The 16,839-nt window shown below is 40.5% G+C and overlaps 1 protein-coding gene across 1 annotated transcript; it reads right to left on the bottom strand.

Annotated features, from left to right (window-relative positions):
- Positions 1 to 216: 216 nt before the first annotated feature.
- Positions 217 to 16,803, bottom strand: SDHA (succinate dehydrogenase complex flavoprotein subunit A). Its single transcript, XM_030011945.2, has 15 exons — positions 16,685 to 16,803; positions 13,309 to 13,395; positions 12,837 to 12,998; positions 12,286 to 12,429; positions 11,975 to 12,139; positions 10,634 to 10,782; positions 9,233 to 9,357; positions 7,777 to 7,945; positions 6,998 to 7,193; positions 6,024 to 6,195; positions 4,578 to 4,696; positions 4,087 to 4,198; positions 2,789 to 2,919; positions 2,134 to 2,247; positions 217 to 1,276 (listed from the first exon to the last, which is right to left on the bottom strand). Exons 1-15 carry the CDS (start codon positions 16,748 to 16,750, stop codon positions 1,190 to 1,192), a joined length of 1,998 nt encoding a protein of 665 aa, XP_029867805.1. The 5' UTR covers positions 16,751 to 16,803; the 3' UTR covers positions 217 to 1,189.
- Between the last annotated feature and the right edge of the window lie 36 nt (positions 16,804 to 16,839).

Raw genomic sequence — 16,839 nt, 5'->3', positions numbered from 1 at the left:
CGGGCGAAGGGCCCGGAACAGCAACTTCCAGAGGAGGGGGAGAATGGCGTTAGTTTATGCTGCTTTATTGTAATCTTGTGAAAGATGTATGGAACGTTACTTCCTCCCCCCTTAACAACAGTCAGGGCCCTTTTCCCTTCCAGCCCACGCAAGGGTAGTGCTTCGTTTCTCAGTCCAGTCCCCACTCCCTGGTGCAAGGTACAGAAACACTGCTGCCAGAGTGAAATATGGTGTATTCAATTTTTCCAACCACAGCCAGCAACATTCCAGTTTTTCCAACATTCATTTTTTTCCAACAACAGCCAACAGTCAGCAGTTGAGAAAACAAAAAAATGGTCAAAAATTAAACGCTCCATTGAATTACACTTCAGTCCTCCAAGAATGGGGAGTTATTCATAGAAACGCTGTTAGAAACTGCTCTATTGATGCCTTACAAGTTACATCTTGACACTAAAGCACATTAGGTTCAAGCCAGGTAAGCTTTAACACTTAGGTAAGTCTTCTGCAAAACTGCCCTTGGCTCCTCTGAGAGAAAAGACAGTCGACGAAATACACACAGAGGACACACCACTAAAATGGCTTCAGCAGTTCCAGAGATAGCAGAGGTGAGCTATTAAGAATATATTCTGTTCATGGTATATTTTAGAAGAAGTAACTGGAGTAGAAGTATCTTGTTTCTTTCAATAAAACAACAATATGACAATTTTAATAAAGTTGTAATTACTAGTGCATCATCTCCTTTTCTTTCATGTTACTTACAGTCAGCAATTATGACACTTAATTTTAAGTCCCTGTATCATAAAACTCAGCATCTCAATCTTGTCTAAAACTATTGCAATGCATTTCTTGTTCTTAAAATATGGAAATAATTATACATTCAAAATAAAAGCACTGTAATTATATACATAACAGCACACTCAAGCAAATACAAATACAAGACTTCCAATCATTTTATTTAGACACATTCTGTGTTTTCCCTGTCAGTTTTGACAGATGGGTGAAAGAACATAAGCTGTCCTGCATTCCATTTTCATAACTGTACAGTAAGCCACAGCAGAACACAAGCTGGAGAAACATTTAGTCAGCATTTTCCATTAATTGAGAGTGACAATACTATTTTGATTTGCTTGTGCTATGCTTATATACACTAACCCCCTCTGGGAGGGGACTGCAAGTTAAATGTAAGTTACTAGTATGAGCGAATAGCAGGCGGCACAGTTGAGCAGTCTTCTTCATTCAAAGTTCTGTCGATCACAGGTCTGTATTTCAAGGTAACCTAAATTAAAAGAGAACAAAGAACTTTAAGACAAACATCTTGTTTAGATACAAGACAGCCTAGCTAACAAGAATGACCAAATAACACAGATAACTGAACAACTGCATTGATGTTAAGCTAATTTCTCCATTATTCTTTTCCTTCCATAGAAAATGAAGTTAGTAACCTACAAAGAACATTTAAGGTCCACCAAGTTACCATGGACTGATTCCTTAGAAGCAAAGCCTGACCAGAAATGGTATCAGAAGACTACTACTTTAAAAAAGGCCTTTCGGACAAAAGTAAAGTTTTGGCTAAGATTGCTAGTTCCTAGTTCTTTAAGCTAGGAAAGGCTTGGAAGATAGAGAACACAATGGTCAGTTAGGAGACAGAACTGTGTCACTCTATCTTTCCATCCTCAGCAGCTATTCAGGAAGCGAAGTGTTCTCACTTGTCCTCAAACTAGGTTCAAGGAAGCTGAAACTGGGAGAGAGGAAACAAAGAGTATTCAGAGTATGGGATAAAAAAAACAAACAAAAAAACACTCAAGATTTTTATAGGTCAGATTTCAGTTCTATCTTTGAAATACCACAAAAACTTTATGCTAAACACCAACAACAGGTTTTGCCACCATCAGAGGAAAAGAAAAAAGCTTTTGAACTAGCCCGAGGCAAGGGGAAAAACAATTCCAGCTCAAATTGCAAAGTCATTTCCCAAAGATCAACAGTAACTTCTCCCACATTAGTATACTTGCTCCAACTGTACCAGGTACCTCAGACAGTGACAATCATTTGCAGTATTATCATGATATCAAGAGCTGTGTATGAAAGCAGCTGTCTGACCGTGAGAAAGACCCTCAAGCATCAGGCTCAACATACCTTCCCAGATGGGATGTCCACATACGAAAGGGTGTGCTTTCTCCAGTGCTCTTCAAATGGCTTCCGCTGTTGGCCTTGGAGCGGCTTAGAATAGTCAAACTCATCTATCCGTAACTAAGGAGAAAATTAGGTTGGTATAGACCAGAAATTACATCTGCAAATCACTTTACCACCTCATGATTAGTTGCATTCCAATTACAACTGTAATACAATGTGTCTCCTAATAGACAAGCTTTATCTTAACACTGCCTATGTCAAATCTTAAATACTGAGGCTTAACAAGGGCTTTAAGGTAATGTTCCCTGCATAGGACAATTACTCTGCTTGCAGTCCTGTTTATGCATTCATGACCTTATTATTACTATAGTCCTGGTTTAGACCTCTCTAATCATTCAGATGCACACATCTGAACAACAAGATGAACAACTCTTCTCTCAAGACCGTAACCCAATGTTGCATGCATCGGTCATTTTATACATAACAAATAAGAACAGATAAAATGGAACAGATGTGACCCAAAACAAATACTACACTAGTCTTAACTCAAGACTCTAAAGACTGTACTTTGAAGAAATTACAACTTTTAAATAATCCATCTGAGGACACGTAACAAGAAAATTCAATCCTACATCCAGGTCACAGAAAATGTTTATACCTTATAGTCCTCTCTGGCATGAGCACCCCGGGACTCTTTGCGAGCTTCAGCACCATAAATGGTTTGTAGAGCACAAAGCATCAGGTTTTGCAGTTCCAGGGTCTCCACCAAGTCAGTGTTCCACACAATACCTAGTAAGATATTAAAATACTATGGAAGATGTTCTACAAACAAGTTATTCCTCAGTTTACTTGTGTCCTATTGCTGATACTTAGAATTGAACTAGCCAATGCTCCACCTACTGCAGTCACAGTACTCTGCAGTACTGAATTATTCACTATTGCCTGCAAGGCACAGTAACAATTCTTACACCCTAACAGTCATAATGAATCTTAGAAAAATTCAGTAGTTCTACCAGGTGACCCTGTTGCGTGTGTACTGCCGAGACAAAACTACACTGTGGATTCTTGCCTGCTTTGTACCATACCTACAACTCAGTTCCCATACCTCATTTGGGATCACAAGATCTGGCTACATGGTAGCTCTTTAAGTAGATCCCTAGCAGATCCAGACAACAGGGCTTTCCCTTCCTTCCCACCCTCGGGGTCGGGGGGGGGAACAAACCAACCTGCTAGTTATACAAGGTTCTTCTTCATTTAAGTATCTCCAAGGTGGACCCAAGTTCACTTACATGAATGTATCTTCGTTTTGATCCCTACATTCTAAGCTATTGTAACACTTTTCTTGATGCTTGGTGAGAGCTGTCCAAGAAAGCCAGTTCTACTTTCAGTGTTAGGATACATGTCGAATAGCAGTAGTTGGAGAGAAATACACGTGAGTGGACAAAAAGGTACCTCACCAGTTGTACTTAACTAACCAAGTTCTCCTAAGATACACTGCAAGATATGCCAGTATCTGTATGCAGCACTATCTGCTCAGCTGAAGAGTGAAAACTGAAGTGGTCGACCTATGAATAGTCTTATCTTTTTGCAACTCCCTGGTCTTTTCGGACAACACTTACAAAGTTCATCTTAGTATGTGAATAACTTCATATCATGTTATGAAAGAACAGCAGTTAGTACCTTATACAGTTAAATCTGATTTCAGTCTCTGCTTCTTTGAAAGAGTATGCAGCCAGAAAACAACCAGTAAGATCTAGTACGTTACTGATTACCATGTTTGGCAAGTAGGGCTCTACAAAATATTTTGAAAGGTTCAAAGTGGTCGGTCTTTAGCCAAAGTTTCAAGAAACACATAAGGTGGTTTACAGAAGACAAAAAAAAAAAACCAAAAAACCAAACACAACACTTTTCCCAGAGAGTACTCTGGCCAAGGTGGATTGTTTGCTATCAAGTTACCTCTGTCAAATGTCTTTAGGTGAGCCAGATCACTATAAATTTGGCTAAGCTTTTCACAGCCTTCTTGGAGTACAGAACCAGTACGAAATACAGCAGCATGGTTTTGCATTGTCTGCAAGACAGTAAAACAAAATCAGTTTCATATGCCATGTATGCATAATATCCCACATGACTTCATTAGTTCCAACAGCTTGATACAGAGCTGTTTTGACTTCAAACCCATCTGCAGCCTGAAGAAAAAATATTCTTCTGCTCATCCCAGAGGAAACCCCACCCTATTATACAGTGGGTAAACTATGCAAGAGGAATAGCCATGAAGGGAAGAAGAAACTAACAAAACTGATACAGCCTTTACTGCGCACAACCAATCTTCTCACACTGCTTTTTTTACTTCTGCAAACCAAATCCTGAAGTGTACTTCGCAAAGGGACCAAGCCCCCTGCTGCTTGCAGCTTCTCACACCTCATACTTGAGAGCTTCACCAGGCTTACCTTCTGCATGTTAAGTCGCACTTCTGAAGTTCTTACAGTTCCATTAGCAAATCTTAATTTGTCAAGATTAGCAACTGACTCTTCACCAGCATTTGGTTTAATGGAGGGAACTGGCTCTCCTAATAAGAAAATTTCAGTAAGTTTAGTAGGTGACTGGTTTTGGTTTGTCAGTTTCATAGACTAGCAACTACTAAAAGTCAGATTTGACTAAAACGGAACCTGTTTTCTTCCTCCGAGGTACAGGTTAACTGTAATTTTCCTGAACTCCCACCAATAGTATCCTTACACTTAAAAATAGAGTTCTCAGTAGAATATATGAATCACATTCTTTCCTGTGACAGTTAGTAGGGAATTTATAGGTTTGGCTAAATTCTGCTGTTAATTCCTTAAAAACAGCACTTGATGCTGACTATAGAATAAGTCATGCTCGTGGCTCCTTACTACCTTCCCTTAATACTTTGTCTCCTCACCACCAGACCTCCCACACTCTCTTGGGCCCATTAAGGGACCAGGGACCAGTCAATAAGCTTGGCAGTTACATGAGCTCTGCATCTTGCCTCTAATACTGGAACCCATCTGTTACTGGGTAACAAACCAAACACAGCATCTTACCAGCACACTTCACCTCTCGTGTAGCTTTGCATTCAGACTAATAAAAACCCTCCTGCAACTTCAAACTCAAAGGAGTCACAGAAAGACTGATCCAAATAAGTGTTTGCACAAAGCCAGAGCCAATTGGCATTGCTAGATCCAAGCTGGTTCCATCAAGAACCATTACTCTGTGTACCTTGTGCACAGTCAGACTGAAAAAAAACCAGTCTTATTAATTTGGACATTAAGCAATGAGAAAACAGATGACTACTTCTGGACTTCAGCTGCTCTGGCAATATAACTGCCTCTCACAGTATTTTGTTGGTTGGGTGGGGGTTTTTTTTTCAGCTCACTAACTGTTGCTGAACGAGATTATTTAAAAATAACATTCAGCAGTGATAATCCACATATAGGGGATGAGATGGTATGATTTTTAGTATCTATCTCTTACCATTTGCATATGCAGTCCACCTTATATATCAACAAGGTGGCAGCAAATTCCACTATAATACATTTTGTACATTTTGATGTAGAAGATACAGTGCAGCATGTAGAGAAATCAGTCTTCATAATTCAATATTCTGTTTTGCTAGTCTGTGAAAAATCTCAAGTGTTTTTGCCAATAGCATTGACCCAGTTCCAGTTTTAAGATGATCAACTCACAAAGCAAATGTTAGTGACAAGCAGTTGCATCACAAAGAACATGCCTATAAAAAGCATAAACACCGATTTCTGCCTTTTCTAACAAATAAGAGTGTATGTCTAGCATTCTGAATTTGAATTAGGTAGCAACAACTCTTTGTTGGGCAGAAATGAAATCATAAAGGCAAATGTCTAAAATAAAGTGAGACTTACCAGGCTTGCATGTCTCTGCAATAGTAAGGGCGCAAGCACGGCCAAAGACCACCAAATCCAGAAGTGAGTTTGCTCCAAGTCGATTTGCGCCATGGACAGATGCAGAGGCTGCTTCCCCACAAGCATATAAACCAGGTACCACTCTATCCTCACCATTCACATGTGTGATCACCTATCATTTCAGACAGTCAATTAATACTCATTTCTTAAACAGTTTATAACAGCACAAACCTCCGTATTTGCAAAGGCCATGTGCATGTAAGGATGAAACACAGCAATCTGAAGTCTTCTCCAACTCTAAAACAATAAATACCTTAGTTCTAAAGTGTAAGTAGCAATGCTACGTAAATAGAGATGGCAGTAAAACCTAAGATTTCTTTAGTTATGGTGATGAAACAGAACCATGTGCTCTTCATCACAATTCTGCAGCAAGTCAGAAAAGCACAGGAAGAAAGTCTGATCTGCACACATTTCTAAGGCAAAATTTTACATTGAAAATTAACAAGTACAATACACTGAAACAGAAAAATTCACCTGACACCATCACATTGACTTCTAACTAGTATGAGCTGAAGCAATCTGCTTTAGTGTAGAGATTACATGAGGTACAGAGAATTAATATACATTAACTGCAGTTACAGATTGTAATAGAGCCCTAGTTTGATCCCTGTTCAACTACATATTATCACCAACTTGATAAACAAGAGAATTGTTGTCAGACATGACAGTAACTTCAATTTAGGCATTTCTTCATCTCCAGATGGGCTGTAACATGGCTCTCAAGTTATTGACAAAAACAAACCAGACTGTGTGTTTTAAGTACTCTGACATCATTATTATAATATTATTATTAAGCTAATCTTACTCAGCATCCTTACATTTATGAAAAACATTAATGCTTTTGTATTTGGAAAATCATTTCCTTTTATCAGGTTGGAAAAAAAAAAAAATCCTAGAAGTGATCTATTACTTACCTGTCCTTTGTAGTTAGTAGGAATACCTCCCATATTATAATGCACAGTAGGCAGAACAGGAATAGGCTCTTTAGTGACATCAACTCCAGCAAATATCATAGCTGTTTCTGAAATTCCTGGGAGACGGGTTGCTAGCTGCTGTGGTGGTAGGTGGTGCAACTGCAAGTACACATGGTCTTTTTCAGGACCACAACCCCTACCACAAAAAAACCAAGTCAACATTGGAACACATAACAGGAATTCTGCAAACACCAGTAATATTTCTAATCCAATTTGTTTCATTTATGAAAAATTCTGACTTTAATTTTTTCAAAGGTTATCTGACAAAAATGAATATCTAGCATATTTGAAAAGTGTTGAACCTATCAGAATTTACATGTAGTTTTCACCTCCCAGCTTTCTTTTCAGAATAATTCACAGTACTTCAGACTTTAAACCACTGTATCCCTGCAGAAATATCTAAGAATTGAAGATAATTAATCAAGAGAACAGAGCACCAAATTATTTCCATTGTTTGCAGTTAAGAGCATATACATTAAACTTGTTTGAGCAAGTGTCTCTAGAGGCACCAAATTCAAACAGGATACTGCTAACATCTTGTGTTCCCTTTTAGTATCATTAGGAATTAACAAGCAAAATTTTTTCCCTACACGCAGTGTTCAGCTAACAGTTATTAAAGCTCACTCCACTGAATTATGAGGTGTTTATCACATTGTACCACATATAGTCTAGTATGATTAAGTATTCATTCTGCAGCTTTGTTAGAATATTTAACTAACCTTCCTTCACGGATTTCTATGGTCATAGAACGAGATACTACATCCCTGGAAGCCAGATCCTTAGCAACAGGTGCGTATCTCTCCATGAATCTTTCACCTTGACTGTTAATTAGAATACCTCCCTCTCCACGACAGCCTTCTGTTATAAGGCAGCCAGCCCCATAGATACCTGTCAAGAAAGAAAATAACCATCAAATGAGATATTCTCTCACCAGCTTCATAATCGGGATGACCAGGACTGAACAAAACAATCAAGGTTGCCTTAAAATAATGCAAACAAGTCACAGGGATAGATTTTATTCCACCTTAATCATAACACTAGTAACTGTCTCCCAAGACTCAAGACTGCTCAGAAACAAGTATTGTTATTCCTTTCAAACGCTCTTCCTGGAAGGTGAGCAAGTTGATTTCGAACACCCATGGTATCTAAAATATTAGAACTAGAAGAGATCTGCACCCGGCAACAGGTAAGGAGACTTTTACAAAGATTTTGTAGACCTTCAGGAATTACTTTGTTCAAGATCTTTAAGTAAACCAGAAGCTGATTATCTCAAGGCCAGTTTGCTCATCTTTGTTCCCTCTTCTCCTGTGCTAAGGCAGTACAGGACAGCTTCCAATTGTGTGGAATGTCAAAGCCTACTCAATAAGTCTTCTTTTCCTTTGGAGAAGGAAGGCCTACCTGTCAGCCTTCAGCACTCAGCATTTTTGTTTTCTATGATGACAACCAATTCATGCACCTGATAATTATGTGAAAAGCTATGGAATTCTCAGACAAGTAATGAAGCTTCTTTGACTAGAAAAACCTTAGCTAAGTCGAATCAACATTGGATCTCTATGACATAACAAGGATAACATTGTAAAACTAAGTGAACAATTAAAAAAATCACCACTTATCACAAGTTAAAACTGAGCATTCATTTAGCTACAACCAAAAAAGCAGATCTTCACTTTTTAGTCTGTGACCACTGTTGTCCACAGTTTAGATCCTGATCCTCTGCTATAAAACTGCAGTCCTAAATATATACCTTTACTTCAACTACCCCACTTCCACAAAAGATTCTGGTATACAACTCCTTAACATTTGCATCTATCCTGTTGCTCCTGTATCTAATATCAAACTCTTCAAAATATTAAAGACGAGAGGAAATGTAAGTTTAAAGAGGTGAAGTGGTTTCAACTCAGAATTCATAAAACCTCTTAGTATGGTAAAGACAGCAACTTAAAATACTTAACACTGGCCTTTACATTAGAACAGCTGAGACATCTCTCTCATATTGTGTCTTACTCTCAAATTTATATTCCACAGCAGTTGCAGACAAGTCTGAACACCTGTCACAAGCAACTAATGAAGTGCTGCAGAAAGTGCAAACTGATTTGAGCACATTTTAAAACAACACAAAAACCCCAATCTGTTCTAATCATTAAAAATAACGCTGTATTATTTCATATTCTGTACCTGTAGGGTGAAACTGTACAAATTCTAAGTCCTGGCAAGGAAGACCAGCTCGCGTGACCATAGCAGTGCCATCACCCGTACTAGTATGAGCAGATGTACAACTGAAGTAAGTGCGGCCGTACCCACTACAGGACACAAAAGTTAACAGAATTAGCAGTCAAAAAAGTATCACCAGAACATACCACTCAGCTATGCTCTTTGCACAATAGTGGAAATAGAGCAGAGGGTTAATAAGCAAGGTGCCTAAGTTTTGCCGTCGCCTGTACTAAGTTCAAAGAAAAGAAAAGAAAATTGGTATTGTCCTGTTATGCTCAACTGTATTTAAAAAACAGCTGGTGACAGAAGGTCCAAGAAAAAGAATAACAGTTCCAAAGCAGGATAGTTAGGTTAATATCAGAAGCCTTTTTGCCAGAAAAAGTTACTTCAGGAAGTTCTCTCAATACAACCCAATAGCATTAAACTCGATTTGAACTATTACTTAGCAGTTTTATCAAAAATAGCATATAACAATAGTTTAAGTCCTCAACACCACCCTGATTTTATATTTCTAGATTTCAAAACCTAGTTGCCCAAAATTAGGTATTAAAAGAGAATTCTTGTGCCTAAAACAAACATGTTAGCTTCCAATGTTATTGAGCACTGCAAATACCCCCAATTTCAGGACAAACTCTCAGAAGAGGTATCAATCTACATATTTTATGTACCTCAAAGTACTCAAGTACGAAAACAGCCTCAGCTTTAATAAAGCCAAATTATATAGGCAACCGAACGCCATTATTTTGCTATGCTCTTTAAACATATCTGTCACACTGAAACAGATAAGGGACTTTTGCTGCTTATTGCGTTCTAACACATATAGCATTCTAATAAAGGTATACAAACTTTTGCAACCAAGTAATGTTAAGTTACACTCATCCGACAATTTCATCCTACAACAATCAGACTTACAATATTGGTATCTTAGTGTAACAGATTCTCCCAAATTTTGAAGAAAGTTGTTTCCTACAGGAAACTCGGAACCCTACAGATATATACACATTGGTAGTATTGCAACAATCTCTGCTTTAAACAGCACTTTTTAAAAATCTCAGACCATTTGGATCACACATACTGCTCTTGCACATTTCGTCTTTGAGTCATTGTTCTAGAATTCAAAGTTAGACCTCATATTAAATTTATACTTGGTCACAAAAGTAATAAGCTGCCTTCTTTCAGGGGGAATGACTGAATTCAGTTATATTACTTTTGATCAAAGTGGGGAAAGCAGACAAACAGGTAAGTTATGTTTTTCAAGCCAACATGGCATCTCTACACTGTGGATTCAAATACATGTACAAACACACAGACTTCCAACTAGTAGCACACTCAAGTATCTGTCCTTAAACATAAACATTACATTACCCAGTAGCAATGACAGTGTTCTTTGCTCTAAAACGATGTACAGTGCCATCTTCTATGCAAAGGGCAATAACACCACGACATTCTCCATTTTCCATAAGTAGGTCCAAGGCAAAATATTCAACAAAGTAGCTTGTATCGTATCTTAGAGACTGGAGGAAAATAAAAAAAGGAACTTTAAGAAAAATCCAGAAACCAAAGTAACCTCTCTTCAAAACTGTCAATGCATACAGGCTGTATCAGGATAAAAACCACTCCCACCAACTCTCAGGGAAGCCAGTTTCCTCACAAATCTTTGTAAAAATTTGCCAATGAATCTATTCTAGCTTAAAGAGACACGAGTGGTTATCAAACCACTTAATTCTGAGAAGTCATAGCTAGTCAGCAAGACTTGTTATTTCCCTCTACATTTGGCAACACTTTAGTCAGCTGCGGTGCTTGATACATGTACAAGCACGTTTTACTTAACCTCTTGAAGAGAAGCAGAATACATCTCCGGGAGCCTAGTATACCAGCAAAAGCAGCGGGCATCGAGTCAAACATTCTTTCATGCCCTCAAGGATCAGACCAGCGTTTGGCAGCACTGAACATTCATATTGCAGCAGCACATACAGTGTGAACCTGAAGGAGAGCAATTAGCTACCTACTAAGTAAATAAAAAAACATTAGCTACTAGCTACTTAATTTCAGGTTTCAAGTAGCTCACTACCATTTTAAAACAACTAAACCTTTCTTTAATTATGGTTTGTAGAATTGATAGGAACAGATGCTGGAACACCAGCCACTTACTTGCCATAGAGCAAGCTCAGAAACGCACAGTACGCCACCATGCATTTACACCTCTTGCTTCCCCTGCTCCCTGTTTGAAGATGAGTGAAATAAAACACTGCCTTGTACCTTTTTTCAGGGTTCCCCAATGCTGCTGTGTCAGATTTTTTGAAAGAAGTTCTTTGGGGAAGGTTTACATAAATTGTCTTTGGGTCTAGTTAACAGACACAAAAGTATTAACAGTTAAGAACTACTACAGGCCACAAAGCTAACAGCGTACGCCAATTAACATTGTCTTCACGAGAGCCATTATAATTACGATCTTTCAATTTATTCTATTTCTGCATACTCCTAACAAAAACCAAGCATCACCTAGGCTACATCCTTCCACTTTGCCGAAGGAAGGAAATCCAGAGTTGTTCTCAATCATTCCCCAGGATTCCTCATTCATATGTGAAGAGCTACACGTGGGTGGTTCCCCCCCCCCCCCAACCTCCAGGGGGAAGAAAAAAAAAACCAAACATCATCAATTGCAAATACAAAAACCCAAGCCAAATTTGCTTCACAGCTGCTTACCCTGCCATACAGAGTATGTAAGAGGGAGTGTCCTGTCCTGTCTGCAACACAACAGCATCTGTGAGCCTGTCCTCCTTTTCCAAACTGAAGACTCTGTCCACCAAATGCACGCTGATAGATTTTTCCTTCTTCAGTTCTGCTGAACGGCATCCCATAGTTTTCCAGCTGTTGAACCCAAACAAACACATCAGAAACTCTTGTGCATAACAATCCAACAAGTTATTTTACTATGTTCCTAGTAAGGAGATCTCTTTGGAAGCTAGTCTGTGTTATAAATACTTAGAGCCAACATCAATTCCAGTGAGTCTCACCTCTATCACCGCAGCTGGGGCTTGCTCGGTCATGTAGTGTATGGCATCCTGGTCACCCAGCCAATCAGACCCTTTCACTGTGTCATAAAAATGCCACCTCCAGTTATCGTCCTCCATGTTCCCCAGAGCAGCATTGATCCCTCCCTGAAAATGAAAATCCATTTTCCTGGAATTATATTACTGAAGTACAGCCTTAGTAGGCTTTACTCATTCCTGTTAAAAGTCACACACCATTTATGCCTCCGTGTACAAGAAATACAGTAAAGTCAGATTTAACGTGGCTGTGAAAAACCTGCACAATTTATCAGTTTCACACTCACTCTTATCTTGTTCTGTTTCGTGTAACACAACGAATTGCAAAGTTACACTGAATGCAGTGAAAAAGCACTGAATAGAATCTAAACATGTATTGTCCTCCAAAGTAGTTTCAGCTAAATATGCAATATTTATAAAAGGAAGCGTGGCCTTGAAACACGATGTTTGTGTGCATATTCAAATCAGCTTTCTGACAGCAGGCATTTTTTAAACATTTGTTCTACCCCATTTCTCACCTGTGCAGCAACGGTATGAGATCTGGTGGGAAACAGCTTTGTAACACATGCTGTATTAAATCCAGCTTCTGACAAACCAAATGCAGCCCGCAGACCTGCTCCTCCTGCACCCACAACAACTGCATCGAATTCATGGTCCACTACTGGATATTGTGTAGAAATCTGGAAAAATAAATCAGTTTGTTATGATCACAAATATTTCAAGGTAGGTCAAACTTAAGTTTCATGGAGACACAAGCAGTATAGGTTTCATGTTCTTAATAGACTCTTGAAGCAAATGCTACATCTGTTATGTACTGTCTTGGGTGGAAACTATCATTAAAAAAAAGCAATGCATTTCAGCAACTCAATCTCACTACATACTTGAACACAACACTCCACTAAAAGCCAAGTACCAGGTTGTTTCACATGTCTCAAGCATTATGTGTATTTTCTAACCTGCTACTTAAGACATAAAGAAGTACAAACATACCGAATCAGAAACCTTCGTAGAAGCATTTTTCTTTCCATAGACCGTGAAGTGCAAGTTGCGTGCAAGAGTCTGGCATGCCGCTGGCCACTGTGGAAAGAAGTCAAGACAACTATTATACAACAAACGTTTCCACAAAGATGACTTTCAGCATTCTCAGCTACCCTACATTTATAACAAACTTCTACTCACCACTGATAACACATATACGAGAACATTGTATCAACTTATTTTAAAGCTACATGCAATGAAGTTCCAGCTTTCCTACATTCATAACCAGAAAAAAAAAAAGTTTTGACTGGATGAGAGAACAGTCTGTGACACCCTGCTACTTGCAGGCTATGTTATTTACATCACTAAAGCTAACCAGTCTCCCAGACCTATCTGAGGCTGCACTGACAGAAGAATATGTTTGCAATTAATGCTGTAGTATTCTTACACTTTTTTTCATATGTAAGCAAAGATGGAGACAGCTTTATGGGAACCACAGGAACTAATGGAAAATACCTCTCACATCAAGCAAACCTCAGAATTTTAATTACTTCAGGTGGTCAAGAGTAATGAAGATAAAAAAGTTAGGTGGTAGGGAAAGCTGTTCCAGCTCATCATTGCTTCAAAAGTCAGCTATATTTCTCTTTTTCTCATTCTCTATTAATTAGTGGCCAATCTAGAACCATTTATTAATACCCAAATGAAGCACAAGGGCACAGTTTTCCCCTTCTGTAATATTATTCCCTCTCTCCTGGCATGTTCAAAACCAAAACCAAAAAACCCTACCACACAAACCTACCCAATATCCAGTCTTTGCTTTAACAGGTTAAAAGAATAAGAATTTTAGTCTCCACAGTATAAATACCCAATTTCTTGGAACCTGGTATTTCTTCTTTGCACTGTTCAGAAAAACACATCTAACTGAGAATGTATGATTGATGAGAACAGCAACACAAACCCATACTAGTGACCCATGCAGTGACATCAGCACTTCCCTATTTGAAATATGTCCTAAAATGCACTGGAGTAACATTTGTCTTTTCCAGCAACTGGTATATTCATGGTTCAATCACCCTATAATATGCTAACAAGCAGATCTTCCCTCCCTATCCTTTCCAAACGTTCCCCTCTTCCTCCATACCAGAACTGAACTACAGTACACCTTCCTCGACCTAGTTTTATCATTTCTCATACTAGCTTCCTCTAATTATCATCTTGCATAACAGTGAATCTAATGCGTCATCATATTTGCTAACACACTTCTGGATTTTACAGCCATCTTCAAGTAAGATCAGCCTTAACACCTATTCACAAAGAGTTCTGCGAGCACCCTCCTCCAGGCAGTTACTCTCCCCCTTCCACTCTGCTGTGTCACCACGCTTTGGGGCAACTCCATGCCCATCTTAATTCCTGTATTGATCATCTTCATTAACATTTCACATACAGACTCAGATCAACTAGTTCACGGACAGCCAGATGAAGCCTAAGTATCAGATGCAATTTATCTGCAAAACAGCTTTCCCCAACAGCTACAGCTCAAGCTAAAATGGGGTTTCCTCTCTGCAGCAGAACTGCTTTCACAGGCCAAGTGCAACCCAAGTCAGACTAGCAGAACTCTAACTGACCTGGCAGGCTACAGTGCACTCTTTAAACGTAGCAACCATGCATTCTCTAGCATATACTCCTAATGCTTTTTTCCAAAATGTTGTTGCAGCAACAGTACAGCTCTTTTTACTGCAATAAATTATTTCTCATAGGTGAGCAACAATACACTTGGTAATTGCATAAAGCAATACAAAGAAAATCTTTACTGCATGTAAAGACAGCACACAATGAAGAGGTTTGTACATACTTAGCATTGCTTAAAGTGAAAATGACTGAGGGGGGAAAAAACAACACAAACCACCTCCCCTGTGGCTATGCCCTAAAGCCCCTTTTTTTTTTTTCCTCCCCTCAGAGTAAACAGCCTGCTGCAATCTCCAGTCAGAATTCTGCCACAATGCCTTGCAACTAATTTCATTTGAAAAAACTTTGTTATTTTCTGAAGTTGCTATAAACGGTTATCAAATATATTTTGCATCAGAGGACTCTGGAAATGCATTATAAAAAAACCCAAACCACACAACTGTTTAGCAGATTGCTTTTCACATCTAAGCTTTGAGAAAACAGTTTTCAGAACTGCTCTTCCCATCCACATACACTTTTCTGTTAAAGTTATACATATGAATTTCTGCCACCATAAGTTTTGTTCAGAATGAGTCTGAAAAGAATTCCACAAAGCAGAAAAAGACATTACACTAAATTTTAAGTAAACGCTGATCACACTAATCCTAAATTGTTGTGCTACCAGGGACATCACCACCCTTATGAAATTAAAGGTCCAACCAGAGCCAGTTCACCACCATCTAAAACATAATAACAATCTTTAAGTCTTTCTCCCTCCCAGCAGGTTGTCTCCTGCACTTGCTTTTTAAGACAGAGACAACTACAGCTGCATTTACAGGGTCCTTTTCCCACACATTTATCTTTTGCAATCCTAAGCTCATTACGGACACACACAGTGAGAACAGTGGAAAGAAGCTGAAAACTCCCACTTCACCACGGAGGAAAACAACCCTTCGCTAAGGACTGCTTACGGATCAGCTAAAACAAAACAGTCAAACGTTTAAGAAGCACTGCTTCTGGAAGCAACCACTAGCCAGATTCAAGCAACATGCAGAGATACACCACCTTCCCACACAGGTCCAGAAGCAGCCAGCAGTAAGCTTTCTACCCAGGTGCTGGGGCTGGAAGGTGTTGCACCCGCCGGCCTCTTCCAGAGCCCTTCCCCACCACGTCCCGTCCCCGCTGCCTTCTCCCATCCCTCCTGGAGCCCGCTCACGGCCTAAGGCTACTGCGTTCGCTCCTCAAGCCAGGAGGAGCGGCCAGGCCCTGCCCACAGTCAGCTACCACCCAGTAACCCGCCCCAGGAGCCGAGTAGCGAGGCCGGCCCCGCTTCGGAAAAAAAAAAAAAAAGAACCGGTGGGAACGAGCCCGCCGAGGGGGCACCCGGCCCCGCACGGCCCGGCCTGCCCCGCTCCCGCAACCCAGCCGCGGCTCCCCGCCCCGGGGCGGGTGCTCCCCCGCCAAGGTCACTGGGGAGACACCGGCTACGGGCCGCCGCGAACCAGGCCGCGGGGCAAGGCAAGGGGGGAGCCCGGCCGGCACCAGGCGCACTCCCCCGCCGCGGCTGAGGGGAGCGGCAGGGGACGCGGAGGGGGGGTCCCCAGGCCCGGCCGGCCCGTCTCCCTCCTGAAGGGGGCTTCTCCGCGCCAGCCCCGCGGCCTGACCGTTTCCCCTCCGCCGGGACGGCAGAGCGGAGCGGAGCGGGCCGAGGACAAGCACTCACCGCCCGCGCCGCCGGCCGCAGCCAGCGCTTCGCCAAGCTCCGCGAAGCCGCTACCGTTGCCGCCATTTCGCACGGGCCCGCAGGCGCCAACAAGGGCGCATGCGCCGGAGCGCCGCTGACGGCTCCGTTACCCGCAAGGCTCGGCGGGAGAAACC

Source organism: Aquila chrysaetos, chromosome 4, assembly GCF_900496995.4.
Source record: "Aquila chrysaetos chrysaetos chromosome 4, bAquChr1.4, whole genome shotgun sequence".
Taxonomy (NCBI): domain Eukaryota; kingdom Metazoa; phylum Chordata; class Aves; order Accipitriformes; family Accipitridae; genus Aquila; species Aquila chrysaetos.
This window is presented reverse-complemented; position numbering and strand designations above follow the sequence as displayed.

Coding starts and splice junctions, on each gene's coding strand:
- SDHA (XM_030011945.2), bottom strand. CDS start 16,750: ATGGCGGCAACGGTAGCGGCTTCGCGGAGCTTGGCGAAGCGCTGGCTG. Junction 7,194..7,776: donor ATAGAAATCCGTGAAGGAAG/GTTAGTTAAATA, acceptor TTTTTGTGGTAG/GGGTTGTGGTCCTGAAAAAG. Junction 1,277..2,133: donor TGGACATCCCATCTGGGAAG/GTATGTTGAGCC, acceptor CTTTTAATTTAG/GTTACCTTGAAATACAGACC.